The 18,441-nt window shown below is 40.1% G+C and overlaps 2 protein-coding genes and 1 long non-coding RNA gene across 3 annotated transcripts in view; 1 reads left to right on the top strand and 2 right to left on the bottom strand.

Annotated features, from left to right (window-relative positions):
- Window positions 1-18,441, bottom strand: part of LOC107373148 (anthrax toxin receptor 1) — a 29,285-nt gene that overhangs the window by 5,458 nt on the left and 5,386 nt on the right. Inside the window, exons 8-17 of the mRNA XM_015941322.3 lie at window positions 18,297-18,377; window positions 18,150-18,210; window positions 17,956-18,054; window positions 15,555-15,624; window positions 14,645-14,723; window positions 11,293-11,388; window positions 11,142-11,183; window positions 10,953-11,045; window positions 1,701-1,865; window positions 317-397 (exon numbers count right to left, since the gene is read on the bottom strand). Coding sequence (XP_015796808.3) covers window positions 317-397; window positions 1,701-1,865; window positions 10,953-11,045; window positions 11,142-11,183; window positions 11,293-11,388; window positions 14,645-14,723; window positions 15,555-15,624; window positions 17,956-18,054; window positions 18,150-18,210; window positions 18,297-18,377 — 867 coding nt within the window. The remainder of the gene's footprint in view (window positions 1-316; window positions 398-1,700; window positions 1,866-10,952; window positions 11,046-11,141; window positions 11,184-11,292; window positions 11,389-14,644; window positions 14,724-15,554; window positions 15,625-17,955; window positions 18,055-18,149; window positions 18,211-18,296; window positions 18,378-18,441) is intronic.
- LOC129164398 (uncharacterized) lies at window positions 4,758-7,165 on the top strand. The gene is made up of 3 exons (XR_008563981.2): window positions 4,758-6,287; window positions 6,424-6,604; window positions 6,940-7,165. It is a non-coding gene; the product is annotated as an uncharacterized lncRNA (long non-coding RNA).
- LOC129164397 (uncharacterized) lies at window positions 7,366-10,644 on the bottom strand. The gene is made up of 2 exons (XM_054744291.2): window positions 7,838-10,644; window positions 7,366-7,495 (listed from the first exon to the last, which is right to left on the bottom strand). The coding sequence occupies exon 1, from the start codon at window positions 8,924-8,926 to the stop codon at window positions 8,144-8,146; it is 783 nt and encodes a 260-aa protein (XP_054600266.2). The 5' UTR covers window positions 8,927-10,644; the 3' UTR covers window positions 7,366-7,495; window positions 7,838-8,143.

Below are 18,441 nucleotides of genomic sequence, written 5' to 3'. Positions count from 1 at the left end.
GACCAAGGCTAGGCCACAAGACCACTCCCATGTATCCTTGCTCAGCTAGCTAAATGGCTATTAAATGGAGAACAGACGCCTCGGTAGCGCATGAACATTGGAACACGCCTTGGCGGTTCCTGATGACGTATCTCGTAGGCAACCGGGGCGGGGCCAACACATCAAGGTAAGGTTCCTTGGCATTGAGAAACACTTAATAAAGTAATATTTTATAACTATGAAAAACAGATCGCTTTTTTTAGGTTTATATGTAAGTGGGCTTTCATAATTCTACATTTTTGTTGACATTTTTTTGGTTGGACATTTTTTGTCCCACCTTGTCTCCAGGATAAGGTCTCATCACGGACACCCTGTTGTAGCCTTTCCTCAGGAACACACACAGAGCATCTAGTTTTCCCTGCAGAAACAGGATCAGAAATCACAGATAAAAACATGAAAATATCGGGCCGCAAACACAGTCAACCTGTTAAAAGTCAAACAAGTCCTAAAAGTAGACAGAAAAAGGATTTTTTCTGTATGAGACTCAATTTTCAGCCACAGCTTCTTCTCTTTTTTCCCTAGATTTATAGGAAGCTTTATATAACAAACAGATAAACAAAGAATGCATTTTGTTGAAAATAACAGCTGCTCAGCAGATTCAACAGACAGGGTTAGCTCAGTCCATGTCTGGTTCTTATTACTGTCCATCCAGATGACTAATGCATGAGGAAGAACTTTATTTCCTGATAACACCTCATCCCCAGAAACACTAACACATTTTTCACTTATGGTGGAAAATATTCACTGACATAGATGTCACATTTTATTGAAGAACACTCAAAATAGGAAGCATCTGTTTATAATTATTTTTCGTAAGAGTTTAACTCAAAAAAGCTCTGAAAATACCAGAAATGTTATCCTAGGTCATATTTTAAAGTAACACTAAATAATTTTTTTAAGCTAGAGCTTTAGCATTGATCTCAGTGATTGTTTAGTTAGAAACTTGACCAGTTTCATATTTGACACCACTCTGCAGCCCTCTGCTGGCCGGATACTGCACTCAACAGTTTTGTGGAGTGGGGAGGTGTCCTATAGGGGGTGCTCTTTACCTGCCTAATGGCTGTTAGCTACTTTCTGTGCTGATATATCATAAAAGGCTAGCAGTTAGCTTTATCAGTTCACCAACTGTCAAAACTCAAGACGGAGAAGGAAAAAATAAGTTTTCATTTTGCTTTTGCATCATGGCGGGACCTGGAAGTTAAAGTCAGAGAGTAATGTCTCTGGAGGCGGAGCAAAAACTAAAGCCAGAGAGAAAATCAGCACAGCCTACACTTTTTCGAGGAAGCTGAAGGAAGCTACAAAATCAGACTGATGGTGACCTGGCTTTGTTGCTACTGAACTCGTAAGTAATAATAATTTTAGTGCAACAGTGTGAATCTTTTAAAGTTGTGGATTATTTAGTAAGATTTGGCTCATGTCAGTGTTAGTTGGTTGTTAGTGCTAGCTACATCAAGGTGCTTTAGGGTTATTTACTACAGTTGTAATTTCATTTTCAACCAGCAGGATGGAGAAGCTGGAAACTATTTAGTGTTACTTTAAACTTAGTAGAAATTTTAAAACCATTGAACAAAATACCTCATTTCAGGGAAAATATGAAACTTTTTTACACTCTGAATAGGAGAATGTGGGATTTGTCATTAGAAAATGATTAAAATGAGCACCTTGATGGGTGAATACCACTTCTGGGAATGGATGGTTTTGAGTGTGGGGTAGTGAGGCCGTGTTGGAGCTGGGTCGTACTCCTCAGTCGGCATCACAACTCGAGCATTTTTGGCTTTTTCCAGCTTGGCTCCTTCTTCGGTTGAGCCTTTATCTCCCCACCGAACCTGAACAGAAACAAAACTTTTTGTCATGTTTTTGATAACAAAGCATGAACATTTGCTTTTTTATTTGCAGTAACTGATTTCTTCCTTTAGAAATGTTTTACTAGATAGACAACATTTTCCTTTCTTTTATATTTAAATTGTTTTATGTCTTCAAAGTTTTAATCAAACCCAGTCCGCTGAAATCCACAAGAAGCAACAAAATTTGGCTCGTTTGTCTCCGACAGTTTATGAGCAGCAGTTTTGGATTTTCTTTTCCTCTCTGACTAACAGAATTCAGAACTTTCATGATTGGATTGACCTCATGATTCAGCAAAAAATCCCCACAAACATGTCAGTAACCTCATCAGATGTAAAGGGTGTTTCACAGAAGTCCTTTTTCAGTGCAGTAAAAAGCGTCAAAAGTGAGCAGAAACACCAGGAGTTAAATGCAGCCTTGAAAGTTCATTACTCAGTTTCACTCCCTTTCAGCTACCGCTCAAAAACCACAAAGCCTTTAACTTTGGCAGAAAGAGACACAGAAATGAAGCTGTCCATACTTTCCATTTGGAATTGTGTGTTTTTGGCCTCTTCAGGGCAAGTCTGCAGAGCCCTTTTTACTGACTGGATAACTTCTGTTTATTTGACTACATCATCTCAGAGGAACACACACGCATGTGCGCACACACACACATCCGTTAAAACCTTTCAACTCTTTGATGCTAACAAGAGATTCTGTACTGTCTGTAGTTCCTCGTCCAGATGGCCTCTTCTTTACTCTCTCTGGGTCTCAGAGTTTGTCAAAACAACAATACGACTCGCTTTCATTCGGCATGGATTTGCGTGCTCAACTTTATTAAGGAATTAGTTCCTGCTTTGCTCTGCAGCCTTTCTGTTTGATCTCATTCCGACCTTTCATCATTTACATTCTACTTGCTGAACGCTACATTAACATTCACCACACGCGTTTCATCTGCAAACCTGAGACCAGTTAATGGAAAGATTTCAGACTGTGGTTAGAGCCGCAGTGTCACAGTAACTGGTTTCAGTCGTTTAATGTTGAGTCTGCAAGTTTTGCTTTGTGTGTCTGTGGGTTATTTTCAGTTATGTTTTTCATTCACAGTCCAAAGACACGACTGTCAGGTTAATTGGTTTTTCTTAGTCTGTTACGGTTTGCAGGAATGAAAAGTGCAAGAGTAGGTCAGAGTCTTGAGAGAAGCACGTGTGGGTAAACTCTTGAAACTAAAACTGAGAGGGTAAAATGCTCAAAACAGCGAAACAAAACAAGGCTAAAAGAAATTGTCCTGATCTCCTGACGAGGGCTTCAGTGAAAAAAGTATGAACATTTAATCTATCAGATGGTTCTTTGAAAAGCCTAACAGATTGCATTGAGACCAATACGAGCTTTTAACTCCCCTAAACGCATCCAGTCTTAACCCCCAGAGACCCACGGTTGTAATATTACAACATCAGATTTAAGTCTACAAAAATAAACCTTCCCCATTTTTTTCTTTTTAAAACCACATTTACATTGCTAATAGGTCCTATTGTTCAGTTCTGCAACACTATTGGCTGTTAAAATGTGTAAATAGGCCCGTTTATCTGGCCTCCTAGAACATGTGAAAGGTTAAAAAAAGATTTTGCAGTTGTTTTCTAAATTTGGGTTTCTGGGGGTTAAAGGGATTTTCCATCCAAAATGGAAATTTTGTATGTTGACATATTTACCAGCATTAGATTAAAAAAAAAAATTTACCAGCCCAATCATTCTCTTGAATGGATACAATTAGCATTGTGAGTAAACATGTTGTATAAGGGTAAATATTGTGCTTTTAAGCTTAATATATTACCTTTACTTATGACCAATAAGCTGTGATATTCTACATAAACATAGAGAATCACTCTGATTGGTCTTTGAATGTTTAATCAGAAGAATTAGGATTCTTTGCTTTTTCAGTGATCAAACACACTTTGTATTAATTCAGACAAAGTCAGGTTTATAAAAAGTAAGACATTTATTTTCTGAACAAATTATAAACAAGACAACTAGGAACTACTTTATGTGATGGATGAATATAAGTGGGTGGAATGTGATGTTTGATGATGGAATGGAGTGTGATGTTCATCAGAACCTTGTATCTAGAAGAAGCGGAGTTCTGAGTGGGAGTGAATTTGGTCTGCATTAAACTATAAAGTTGGTTCTTATCAAAACCACATCAGACGCAATCATGCTGTATCTACCTCACCCTTTTTGGAGACCCTCTTCACGGATCCGGAGGTCAGGAAGGTCGGATGGCCTTTGGGTACCGAGGTTCAGTAGATTAACCGCAGCACTGACTACTCCAGTCCAAAGATGTCACCAGGCACAACAGGTTGGAACTAGTTTGCATCTAGAACAGCTGTTTCTGAGTAGCTGAAGGAGCAAGTTTCTGTCAGCTGTAACGTGTAGCAGGTTTTGACAGCTTGTCAAGAGATGCGGTGGTTAGAGCTTCCCCCCGGTGGCCAGTCCGGAGTTCTGCTCAAAACTAACCAGATCACTCCGCAAGTGATTCTGTTTTAATATTCCCATATTATGATTATATGGCCAATCAGGACAAAAGAGGTTAAGAGGCGTTAACAAACAAACCTCAGAACACACGTCTTTTCCAGATACAAAAGATGCTCTGATTTGTGGATAAGAAAATATCTATGTGTATGACGTTAACTTTAATGATATCTTATGAACATTGTGTATGAGTGTAGATAATGATTCATTTGTTAAACCATACATTACTGATCATAACATCAAAATGTTTCATTGTAATATTAAAATTCATTTCAACTTCATTGAATTGTGCACAGGTTAATCAAGCATTAATATTATTATTCATATAACATTTTTTCATTCAGCCATATGTTTATTTAATGATTATTTAACTTATGAGTTGTAAAAGCTCATCTTTCATGACAGTGTGCAATCCTGCAGTCTTATCAAAAGAAGGCTTTGTTTGGGAACATAGGCTGACATCTTGTCCCCCCTGAAATGTCAACACGCACTGATTCTTCTGACTTGGTGGAAGATAGAATTTAAGTAAGTAAGTAAGTAAAAGTAAGTAAAAGTTTATTTATATAGCGCCTTTCACAGATATAAATCACAAAGCGCTGTACAACATGATAAAGATCAGGGCAAATACCTCTAACCAATAAAAACATCAGAAAAACAATAGCAGTGATAAACGTAGAAAATAAAATCATGAGTATAAACAAAGTGAAGGTGTGAACCCAAACAAAGCCATCTTTTTGAAACATTTAGGGAGGGAATGCCTGGATGAAAAGGTGAGTTTTTAGATGATTTTTAAAGAGCAAGTAACGTCTAAATAAACTTTTTTTTGCTGATGAACTGCATAAATGAGTGTCTAATAGTGTTTTAAATGTGTGCATTCTTTATTTTAGCATTTTGGTGCATTTTCTTTAAAAATTAAAAATTCTGTCTAAAAACCACAGTAATGCGCCACCTTCAGCTGAAAACATAGAATTTGAGTCATTTTGAATAAATTTTAGCCAATGGCTAAAGAGTAAAGTACTACGTAAACCAGTAGAGTACTACGTAGCAGCTCCGTGCCAAAGTTATAAAAGCAACGAGCATCTCGGCCACGCCCTGTGGCGAGTGGGAGTTGGATTTGTAGGAGGTCAGCGGTAGTTCAGCATTAGCATATCCTAGTCTTTAGCATATCTTTTAGTGTTATAAATACTTATTTAGTGTTATATTTGGCTGTTGGATATTGTAGTTTAGTTAGTGTTTGGCTGTTAGTGTAATTGGGAAAGTAGTTCAGGTTTAGTGCTCCATATCGTGTTAGTATTGGTGAGTAGGTGTAGTGTAGTATGGTTGCGGTGACTGTGGGCATTTTACCCGCGATTCTGCACGTCTCCGTTTGAAGAGGGAGGCTGCCCACCGTGGCTCTTCCGCGATTTAGATGCAGCCCACCGACTCTGCTCCCCCACCACGGCGGGCTCCAGTCTGAGGTGAGTAAGCTAAATAAACGTTTTAACATCTTCTAAAGACAATTCCCTTCCTAAATGCAAAGTCTGAGAGACGTGGTTCACTTCCTTTAGCTAGTCAGTCGGCAATTCTGCAACAGTGGCTCTAACTAACAGCACTAGTGGACAGACAGCATTACAGCGTGAAATCCAGCACAGCGTGACCCGGTTCTGTAAGGAATTCTGTTCAGGAGGTCACATTTCAGGCTCTCCACATCATGTGTGACTGACTTTTACGTTATAACGATCACACACTAGGAATGTTATAAAGCAATAGGAGATTCTTTTGTATATTATCTGACTTTATAAACTCCCAACAACAATGTGCTTTTTTTTTTCAGGCTAAATCTACCCAAGACACTGGCTGTCAGACTGATTTAGCTGCAAGAATGCACTTGTCCAGGCTGACGTGAAACCTTCCCTGTAGCAAAGGTGAATTATTTTTAATAATCTTCTATGTAAACATTTTATTATTACCTTCTAGTTTTAATTTGTTTTACAGATTATTGTTACACGTGATTTTATGCTCTTTTAAACATTTATGTGCTGCTTCTTTGTTTTTACATAGCCAGCCAGAATGGAGTTCACAGCCGCAGTGTGTCTGGTGACCCACGGGGACCATGATGAAAATTCATCTTCCAGAAAGTCCCAGAGCGTCCACACCCCCTGAAAAGACCAAGATGTAAGGTGTCTGCTGTTGATTCCAGCTTCCACCTCAGTGACAGTGCAAGCTCAGTGAACTGTTCAAGGTAAAAAAAAATTAAAACATTTGAGAATTTTTAAGATATTAACAATTAAATAAGTATGTGATTACATCATGTCGGAGGCTACTGATTCTGCCCCCGTGACACTTGGTGGTGACGTGTGAGCTGATTCACCTGGAAAACAACTTTTACATTAAATATTTTGTTTTTGCTATCAAAAGTAAATTAACTAATAACCTGCATTATTGCAGGACACTCAGCAAAATATGGACTCTACAACATGAGGCAGGCACACGTTAATAACTATAACAGCACATAAGGTGAGCAACACCACATATAGTACACTGTCCTGAATTTGTTTTCTTTCTGCATCTCATTAGCCTGGCTGATCACCTGATAACTCCTGTCATCTGGTTATGACAGCATGAGGATGTCCTCACACACCTGTAACCTATCAGCTCATCTGGCAGAATAGAGAGAGAAGAGACAACACCACATCTCCTGTTCCTGGAAAGCCTTCAGCCATCCTTCGATGACTGAGAACCTCCATCAGCTCTGTCTCCTGTCTGCCTACAATTATTATAATAAATATTGTGTTTGACAAGTTTTTTTGTGCTGCCAAATATCTCATATAGATTCCAGTTTTGATATTTTAATGGATATTTATAAATTACATTAAATGAATTATCACATTGCATGTTTAACTAGCTCTATTGTGATGATTTAAACTAGCACCTCACTGTTAAAAGCTCGTTTTAATTTCAAGCATGTTTAAGTATTTATGGACATGAAAAAAAAACAGGAAATATATAAATTGAGATTTATTTAATTAATATAACAAATAAGGGGGAAAGAGTCATTGAAAGGCACATTCTTCTGGAAGCTCCTGATCCTGACGACACCAGCAGAGGAGACCAGCTGCAGACACCAGAGGACCTAGAACCAAGAGAGCAGCTGTTATTAGTAAATAAATAAATCAGGGCAGTTTTAGTGAGCTGAACACATTACAGAATAATTTTCTCATGGGGTATTTTCATAACTTTATGCAGCAGACTGTAACTTGAGGCCAGGGCTACCGGAGAGCTGCTATCCAGCACGTTTCAGTGGATTTTCCTGCTTTAACAGGTTAGATTAACTGTTAAGCAGCTCAGCTATTTGTTGATTAAAACCAGGTGTGATGAAGCAGATAAACCTCTAAAACATGCTGATTACAAGCTCTCCAGGGCCGTGGAGACAAACCCTGCAGCTAATCTGATGCTATGGCTAATGGCTACTTACATTCAGAGGTGGTTCTGTTGGGTCGGTTCTGGGAGTTACAGGCAACTCACAAGCTCACAATAATAAGGCTCAGGTCCGCTTGTCTCCTCCAAATAGACTTGGTCCCTTTCTTCTCGAGTGTCTGGGTAAGGAGGGGGAGAAACGTCCTCCACTTCTAATAACTGCATAGAGTGAAGGGAGCTAGCATCGTCTAGTTAGCCGTCGTCTTCGTCACTGCCGCGGCTCCGCCCTCTCGGTCCTCCAGGCAACGCCTACTAATGTTGCATTTTTTAAAATTGACACGTGGGTGGAGAAGGACTCCGAGGCTCAATTGACCCGCTCTTTAAAGACCTCTACAGTGTTAGAAAGATGGAGATTTGAAGGTAGACTGTTCCAAAGTCTGGGTGCAATAGTCTGAAAGGCCCTGTCCCCTTTGGTCTTCAGTCTGGTTCGAGAACCAGCCAGGAGGTTTTCAGATGTGGATCTAAGGTTCCGAGAGGTGGTGTGTGGGGATAAAAGCTCAGATAGGTAGCTTGGAGCCTGGTTGTTAAGAGCTCTATAGGTCAGGACTAAAACTTTAAACTGAATTCTATATTCTACCGGGAGCCAGTGGAGGGACTGTAAAACTGGAGTGATGTGAGCTCGTCTGCTGGATTTGGTTAGGAGTCTGGCTGCTGCATTTTGGATGGCTTGAAGGCGTGAGAGGGAGGTTTTGCTGAGACCAGTAAAAAGAGCGTTACAGTAGTCTAAGCGTGATGACACAAAGGCATGGATTATTTTTTCCAGATCTGCAGTAGAAACCAGTTTACGGACTTTTGAAATGTTTCTCAGTTGAGAGAAACAAGAGCGGGAGATGGTTTTGACGTGTGAGTCTAAACTTAAAGCTGGATCAAAAATAACTCCCAGGTTTCTAATGTTGGCCTTGGCTGATGGGCAAAAAGAGGCAATTTCTTGCTCGATTTTTGGCTGAAGTTCCGGGGGTGCAGCGATCAGGGTCTCTGTCTTGTTAGCATTTAAGACAAGAAAGTTGCTGGACAGCCAGTTACTGATCTGGGTCAGGCAGAGTACAAGTGTGGCCAGCCCGTCCAACTGGTGTGGCATAAAGGACATATAGAGCTGAATATCATCAGCGTAGATGTGGTAGGAGATGTCTGGGAAAGACTGAATGATGCCAGCTAGGGGAAGAATATAGAATGCGAATAGTAGAGGCCCTAGAACTGAACCTTGTGGGACCCTGCATGTTAGAGAGGCAGTGTCTGAAGAGAAGGTTTCGGACTTCACTGTGAATGTTCTGTTGGTGAGATAAGAAGAGAGCCAGTCTATAGCAGAACCTGAAATCCCAGCCAGGGCCTTTAACCTGTTTAGAGAACGGAATTATGTCTGCAGATGACCGGTGGCATGTAGGTCAATATGTAGGTGAAAATGGATCCTTTCTGGATGTTACAATGTCTTTAAAATCACTCAGAAGTTATCTTAATTTCATTTTTGGGTGGGCTATCTCTTTAAAGGTTTTACATAATTCCTGCAAAGACTAATTTATAAACCTTTCAATTGCTTTTAGATTGAAGGTTATTCTGGGAGACGTTTTCACTTTCTCACAGGAAGTGGAAGTCTGTAAGAGCTAGCTGCCTCTGCCGAGGTTGTTTGTTTAAAGTCTTATCTACAACAGGTAGGTACTAAAGAAGAAAATTACAGATTACTGGTGTAACATGATGAAATGGCCTGATTTTGAGATCCCACAGGTCAAATGCACAGCCAGGTCAACTTACCCTGGCTATGACACATCCTACAATCTTTTCCCCTCACAGGAGACTTGAAGACTGCATGCAGTCCCTTTAATCAGAGCCTACTTCCTTACACCAGCTGGACTGCAGAGATAATAAATGATAAACAATACACATTTTCTCCTCCAAGGTCCATCACAGAGGAACTTTTTAAAATAAACTCCTTTATTCCCAGAAAGAAGAAGAAAGAAGATTTTATAATTAAAGATAATCAATGAATGAACTTTTGTTATTGCTAATTGCTCAATGATTGTTTTAGTATGTTTACTTGACGAGGTTATAACATTTGCACTCGCAAGTTAAGTAAAGTTAATGCATGACACATAAGTTAAAATTTTGCCTAGATTCAGAGTCTCCATAACAGAGGTTGTGTCTCTGGGTGCTTGGTAACATCTCTCAAACTTGTCAGCCTGATTAGCTGGCCAAACCATAATATCAATTCTTTAAAACCAGATGGCTTTGGGTAATTAGTCAGTTCTAGAGTGAGCTTCAGACCGGCCATCTTTAGCACCTCTTTAACCAGAAGGATTTTGACACGTTGTCAAAACCTTTAACCTTTTTCGCACCTGCAAAGCTGAACAACAAGATAGTTTTCCTGCAGAACAAAGCTGACTCAAAACTCCTTCAGAGGTTTTTTTAAGACGCTCGGTTTCATCCATCTGTCGTGACCCGAGAGACATCTCCGGACTGAAAGAACTGGCACCTCGGTCCTCTATAGCCCTCCGGTGCCAGCGGTCATCCGACCTCTCACTTTCGGTTCCACCAAGAGGGTCTCTTAACACCACACACATTTACGCTTCTGAGATGATTACATTCACTATCACATGACTAAACAATTACAGATCACCCCCCTCACCCTCTGAAACAGATAAACAAATGGAGACAAGATATAAAAAATATCAGTTGTTAATATCGGCTTGGTTTTATTTATTGGGCCGATACCGATATGTTAAAAATGACTAACATCGGCCGATACCAATATTGATGCTGATATATTGTCCATCCCTATTTTAGGTTTATTATGGTCATATCCTCCTTGCCTGTTTTCTTTGCTTGACACGAGGATTCAGTGGTAGTTTTTACTCTCGATCAATATTTGGTCAGAAGCACTAAGTGCCTTCAGGTAATTTTGTTGACAGATTTAAAAAGAGAAAATAAAACTCTTTTTTTTTCTTGGGCAACATTTGTCTCATATTCGTGTTTTCTAAAATTTTACACACATTTTTAGAAATGTAACAAGTTTTTAAAAGGATGCAACCACATATTGACCCAGCTCTGGGTGGTTACATTGTCCAAAAGAAGCATCTATATCAGGGTTTGGTGTCTTTTATGATGTTTGTTCTCTGATTTACCTCCATTCTTTTGATTCCTCCAACTCCTCGGCCTCCGTAGTAGGATGCGTCTACTGTGGGCCACCTTTTCTTTGGAAAGCCATCCTCATCATCCTAAATACAAGATTAAAGCACATCATGTACAATTAACACTGTTTTGTTTGCAGAAAATTAAATATCTGAAACTGACATTAAAAAATAAAAACATACTGAAATGTCCTCTATTGCTGGGGGAGGTGGTTCATGAATAACCTGCAAAGTAATATTTTTAAAAGTGAAAAGATCCAAATTTATTTTGTGTTCATTCAAGTAGAAAATAAAAAATGTATCTCTTGATTGTTTGTTTCATTCATTTTCATACCACAGTGCAGCAAAGAGGCCAGAACCACCAGAGTAGAGCAATAGTGAGCAGGAGCAGCAGGACGAGCAGTGCGATTCCCACAAAGGTCCCATCAGACTGCATGAGAGAATTAGATGTTGGCAGCGGGATCTGTGGTTGTCTTTCAAACTGTCTTCACATGCTATTGAACAATGAAAATACACTGTCCAAGAAGACGGAATTGCATCCTTTTTCTAAGTAAAGGACTTAAGCCCTTCTATCTGCTCTTGACTCAAAGAAAAAACAAAGTCTAAATACCGTATTTTCACGACCATAGGGCGCACCGTGTTATAGGGCGCAGCTTCAGTTACGGGTGTCTTTTTGGTATTTAACACATAAGGCGCACCGGGTTATAGGGCACGGTAAAACCTCCGCGTTAGCTTTGGGTTAGCTTCAGGTTAGCTTGTAGCTAGTTCGACCGGGTGTCGTCAGTCGATCCCAGCCTTACAGCCCCACCCTCAGCTCCTCCTCTCTTCCCTTTTATGGAATTGTCTGGGCTGGACGGAACCTGTGACACGGTCAAAATGGCGGTGGTGGCCACCTCCCATTATAGACAAAAAACATGTTATTGGAGCCTATGGAATCGAATTGTCCAGTATGTATGTCGATGGGTAAAATGTACCGGTAAAACATCTGTGCGGGCTCGGGACTCGGAACATATCAGTGCAAACCAGACATTGTGAAAATTATAAACAGCCAAAAGCATGCTTCACTTTACTGGTCTAGTCCTGGTTCAGACCTGGTTTAGAGCGCACGTGCGCTTCCTCATTGCGTGCGCTGACGGCTCGTGCTCTTCTAATGGGCTCGACACACAGGAGGCAACTTCGCCTCCCCTCCATTCATTTTCAATGAGACATGCGCGACAAAGCGATAATCGCGGGTCTCCCTCCTACTAAAGCCGGGCGTACACCGGGAGTGCTGCAGGAGGACACAGGGATTTATGGGTGTTGGATGGGGAAAACAAAATAAAGAAAGTAAATCTGTGTTTTGTGATCAGTTTAATTTGACATGAACACGACAAACACTCTTTCTTGACAATCTTTGTGAGTAAAATAGCGTGTAGAAATAAAAACGAACAACGTGTGTTATTAGGGAAATAGCGGGCAAGCGGTGTTGACGCATGACTGTGCATGCGCCGAGAGCGGTTCTGGTACTTTTTGGGTCGCAGCTGCTCGCAGCGCCGCTTCAAGCGCTGATGCGCTGTGTTGAAGTTCAGAATGTGTTTACCAGTAGTTGGTGGATTTAACAACATAAACTTTCCACATGAACAAAATCATATGTGTGTTATTAATAGGCCTACGAAAATAGTGTGATTTGAATTGTGTTTTATTAACCCTCTGGGGTCCATGGACACGTATCCGCGTCTTTTGAACAGGTCCGATTTGGGATGCTGTAGCAGCAAGACTCCACCTCTCTGAGTTTCGGTTTCAATTCAGCTTTAAAAAGGAGATAATAAACTACACCCCAGTTTTAAAATTTTGTTAATAGGCAACGTAAAAGCGGAGTTGTGGGCTCGACACACAGGAGGCGACAAACGACCGCGATCAGCGAAATTTGTCGCTGTCGCTTTTATTACCTGACACACGGGAGGCGATCCGCGGCAGCGCGCATGTCTCATTGAAAATGAATGGAGGAGAGGCGATGTCGCCTCCCGTGTGTCGAGCCCATTATACTAAACTAAAAAAACAACCTATTTTTAGACAATCTGACAACTTGTCAAAACAGCAGTTTAGTAATCCGTGAGAGGGAATGTGCTTGTGAACATAAAAAACCCACAAAAACACGAGATCCTCTTGCTGTTGGTGGAAGTCTCACAAATTCAATTGATAAAAAGTATCATCATGTAGCCGAGAGAGAAGAAGGCTGCACGAGTAACGAGATGTGCGCAAAAAGGAGCCGCTTCACAGGGAAAGGAGTGGCGCGAACGGAGGAACAACAAACAGACAGATATTGACGGTAAACTTCATATTTTGGAGCGATCCGGACAGATATAGTGTCTCTGCAGTTTAGTAGGCTTTTATTAGGCTTATATAAAGGATGATGAGAAGGATAAATGTCCACCAGGCAGTTCAGATAGTACGGCTGTTTTTTGAACTGGAAGCAGAGGAAGTGGACGGAGACTCACAGCCGGAGTCTGAGGCAAACAGCGAGGATGTTGATGACGGTGTGGCAAATCCACAGGTCTGTCTTCGCTCACGTCCGCACGTTCACGCCACGCCCCTTGTCTTCTACTACATTTGCGTCTCACAACAACACAATAGGCGCACTGCACCATAGGGCGCGGAGTACATTTTGGAGAAAATTTAAGACTTTTAGGTGCGCCTTATGGTCGTGAAAATACGGTAGTCCAAAGTTGAAGTCTTTGTTGTTCTGCTTCGTTGCATCATCCCGCCCATCAGACTGATAGAGCGCTGTGATTGACAAGACACAATACTGATCAGGCCAATGGTAAACCTGCTGAGGCTCCAATGGAGCGTAGCTAGACTGACATGCAGAGCAAAGTCGTTTTGCTTTGGCTCCTGACTGTCTAGATTTCTTGGCTAGTAGTCTCTAGTACAAGTGAATGCCTTGTAAGTTGATCTCTGCATGGAATAAAGCTCTAGCGCTCCTGTTTCAAGAACTACGAATGAGCCATTTCAGAGTTTAGCCAGTTTTGGAATCTTATTTCCTGAAATTCAAACACCTCACCTCTAATTAGTTAACAGGAACGCAACTCTTCCACAGACTCCATTTGCTTTTTCAACGTTGATGTTTTATCTCCACAAATAACACCAGCCTGAAGGAGTCCTGCCATGTTGTGGAGTTGCTAATGCTAACGTTTAGCTACTAGTCGAGTTGGCTGCGCTGTCTCCTGGAACCTAAACCAACAACAGCCTTCTTCAGTTGTGAGCCCAGATGGGTGAGTCCATGAATGCTAATTTCCAGTGTGACATAGATCTGTGTGACTTTTTCTGACCCGAGCTTTACCTCGTCTATTTTCTATTGGCAGCTAATGCAGGAAAACGTGGCAGAAGGCAATTTTCACATTTAACCTGCATGTTAAACTCAGAGTGACTAATCATATATAAAACATAACAAGTCAAAAAATGGTTTCTCTGTGAACCTGGCCTTCACAAAATGTAAGTTTCAGTTTAAAAACAACAGATTTACAATGGAACAAAATGAGAAGCTTCCCATTCTGCAACAAATCCTTTCAAAGCTAGACTTTATGTTCTGAAATAACTACAGAAATGATAAATTAGCAGCTTTGCTGATTTTTCTCACCCACTTTGATCTGTGAGAGGATGAACGAGACCAGTTGTGTTTTTATTGTGGTTGTCTCTTTTTTACTCACACAAGCAACTGCAGTGATTGTGACGGAGCTGGAGATGAAGCTGAGGCCATTGTTCATGCTGACATGGAGCGTGGCCGACCTGCTGACACAAAGAGCAGGAAGCAATTCAAAATAAAGGAGTATTTTATCATTTATATCTTATCAATTTTGTATTTTGAATCTATATTTGATCACTTATTACTTAGTTCAGCCACTCTATGACTCGTATGGATTATTGTGCTGCTTTTTGGAAGCTGGGCGCTTCTGTTATCTCACCGCTTAAGCATCTGTCTTTAATAACAACACTCACATAATCATGTTTTTGTTTGTTGTGGGGCAAAGTAAAAATGGCTGCATTTAAGCTGGAGGATGCTGTCAACAAAAATCAAGACAAATATGTGGATGGAAACAAGCTAATGAAATCAACGCAATCAGAAACAGAGATGTATGGTTGACTAAAAGAAAACATCTGTAGGGAAAATTGTTTCTAGATTAAAAATAAATATGGAAACAAGACTGATAAAACTTTTGTTTTTAAAAAGGTATGTTTAGAAAAGAATAAAAAAGTCAAATAAATAAAAACAATTTCCTATTAGTAACGGAATCACAATAGACTGATATGATGATAATATCTCAGAAAGAGCCAGAATTTAACTCAAAAAAGCACAAATGCTGATTTATTCAATAATACAAATATTTTCTATGAGTTTTTTTTTACTCTATTTCTGCACATCATGAGATATTTACAGCTAAAATTCCACCTTTTTCATTTGAATAAAAATTGAAAGAGTGGAAAAATGTTCAGTTTGGAAGAAACTTTCTGATTTGAACAGATGACTAACCAGATATGTGGAGTGATTTTAATGTGGTGTTTTAATAGAAGGGGCTCAGTATTACATAACCCCCTTGTCTAAGAACAGAAATCACTCACGTTGCAACTTTTTCCAGAACCGGTGCCGGGCACAAAAGGAAAGTGTCCCTGACCACCAGAGGCCTCTCCACTGTAGAAACACAATCAGTTGTTGTAAAAATCATTTTATCTTTTTTTAACTCATGAAATCAGAAAAAGTCTAAGATTCGGAGAACAACTTTACTTCCAAATTTTCTTTCAGTTTTTAGAACTTTGAAAAATTTCCAGAAGTTCTGAGCATGAAAACAATTTTTTCCCTATTAAATTCCTGGACTTCCTCTTTTTATGGAAAGTGAAGAAAATGAGAGAAGGCTTGTGGTTTGTTTGTCCTGGCTGGGTTAGTGTCTAAGACAGCGCTCGTCCCTGATGAGGTCCACATTCCTGCGCAGACATCTGAGCAGAGCTGAGCTTTTCCCCAGCTGAACTGAAGCTGACCGCCAAAACAAACTGGCACAGTGACATCAGAGGCCACTCAGTGTGCAGGAGGATCATTGTTTACTTATTTTTGAATATACACTGCTCAAAAAAAATCATGGGAACACAGAAACAACACAATGTAACTCCCAAGTCAATCACACTTCTGTGAAATCAAACTGTCCACTTTGGAAGCAACACTGACGATCAATTTCCCCTGCTGTTGTGAAAATGGGATAGACAACAGGTAGAAATTATAGGCAATTAGCAAATATGACCATTAAAGGAGTAGTTCTACGGGTGGTGACCACAGACCACTTCTCAGTTTCTATGCTTTCTGGTTGATGTTTTGGTCACTTTAAAATTCTGGTGGCATGAGACGCAGGCTACAACCCACACAAGCGGCTCGGTTAGTGCAGCTCATCCAGGATGGCACAGCCTTGCGAGCTGTGGCAGGAATGTTTGCTGTGTCTGTCAGCGTAGTGTCCAAGGTATTGATGATATGGACTGGCCCGCCCATTCCCCAGACCTGAAACCAATTGAGCACATCTGGGACATCATGTCTCGCTCCAGCCACCAACGCCACATTGTACCACAGACTGTCCAGGAGTTGGCGGATGCTTTAGTCCAGGTTTGAGGAGATCCCTCAGGAGACCATCCGCCACCTCATCAGGAACATGCCCAAGTGTTTTAAGGAGGTCATGCAGGCTCGTGGAGGCGACACACACTACTGAGCCTCATTTAGGCTTGTTTTAAGGACATTACATTAAAGTTAGATCAGCCTGTAGTGTGTTTTTCCACTTTTTGAGTGTGACTCCAAATCCAGACCTCCATGGGTTGATATATTAGATTTTCATTGATAATTTGTGTTTGATTTTGTGGAAAGCACATTTAACTGTGTAAGGAACAAAGTATCTAATACGATTATTTCATTCATCCGGATGTAGGGTGTCTTATTTTGTGTTCCCTTTATTTTATTGAGCAGTGTATATACATACATTATATAATTAACTATTTTCTAACATACATTTACAAAAAACGTTCCAGAACACGTCACGTGTTTTCCTCCACAGTTTTACTAAAATTACGAAACAGTGTTTTACCTTTTTTAACTTTCATCGGTTTAAACCAGTTATTAAAAGAGCACATGTGAAAGTGAATTTTCTAAATAAAATTTCTTGCAGTTTTATAATTTTATGTTGTAGACTGATAATAATCCCTGTTTTTACACAGATTATAAAACTCAGCTAATCTATTCGGTTTATTTGATTTATATAGCAACAAATCACAACAAGTCATTTCAAGGCAATTTACAAAATAAACATTTCAACTGAACTGACATGTTAGTGCAATGAGTTCAGTTCATTGTTCGAATGAGTTACATATTCCCATGTAAGGAAACCCAGCAGATTGCACTGAGCCACTGACTTGTTGTGTCTGAGACTTTGTAGCGGTCCTCACACTAAGCAAGCATGTAGCGACAGTGGAGAGCAAACCTCCTCTTTAACCGGAAGAAACCTCCAACAGAACCTCAGAATGAGCAGCCACCCGCCACGACTCACTGGGGTTTGAGAAGACTGTTTAGAAAATATCTTGGAATCTAAATACCACCATTACTTTGTGAGACCAATGACTGCAGAAAGTTTCCTAAAGATTTGCAACGCTGATGCTGAATCCGTGCATTGGAAACAATATTAAACATTAATGAAAACATAGAATTTTTTGTGTTAATGTTGACAAAATCTGACCTTTTTTCTACGTTGTTTTTAGATGCGATGGTGCTTGGGAGCATTTATTAAACAGTAAAATAAACAAAATATAAACAATAAGTTATGTAATGCAAATCCTGCAAAAGTAGATAAGAACAGATTTGTGTAATGTGTTTTCTTCTGTATCAACATTTCATGTGTGTGCAGCAAACTAAGAGTCGGTTACAGTCACAGGTATCTAATTGATATTAAGCTAATAATAGATCAGCGTTTAAGTGGCACATGAAGACAGAACTCACTGAAAGTGACCGTGTCATTGATGCGGAAGCTGCAGAGAACCTGCTGCTCATCTCTGGCATGAAGGAAACCGTTTCCTCTCACAACCACCTGGAAAGTTTCTGTAAAGAAAATAAACTGAATCTGCCTTAGAACAAAATCTCAGTCGCAATACATCTGTGTGCAGACAGAACAAGGTGGGTTCGTGTTTATTTACCTCCTTCACAAATACTGGAGGGCTCAACCGCCAGGATCTCTACACATGATCTCTTTAAGATCTAACAAACAAAAAGGTAATGACAATAATAAAATGAAACAAAAGTTCTGATTTTAACATTTTAGTTTTCATCTTTGTGCCTCATACCGAATCGATGACCCCTTGCAGAGCTTGAAATCCATCATTCACAGGGAAGACGTGGTCTTTGCTGTCAGCTATAGTGGAAAGCTGAAAATTAAAGGAGTTAAACAATTATCTCATACCTACTTAAATGATCTAATCACGTGTCATT

Source organism: Nothobranchius furzeri, chromosome 6 (genome assembly GCF_043380555.1).
Source record: "Nothobranchius furzeri strain GRZ-AD chromosome 6, NfurGRZ-RIMD1, whole genome shotgun sequence".
Lineage (NCBI taxonomy): Eukaryota > Metazoa > Chordata > Actinopteri > Cyprinodontiformes > Nothobranchiidae > Nothobranchius > Nothobranchius furzeri.
Note: the sequence above shows the minus strand (reverse complement) of the source record. Positions and strands in the feature narration are given on the sequence as shown.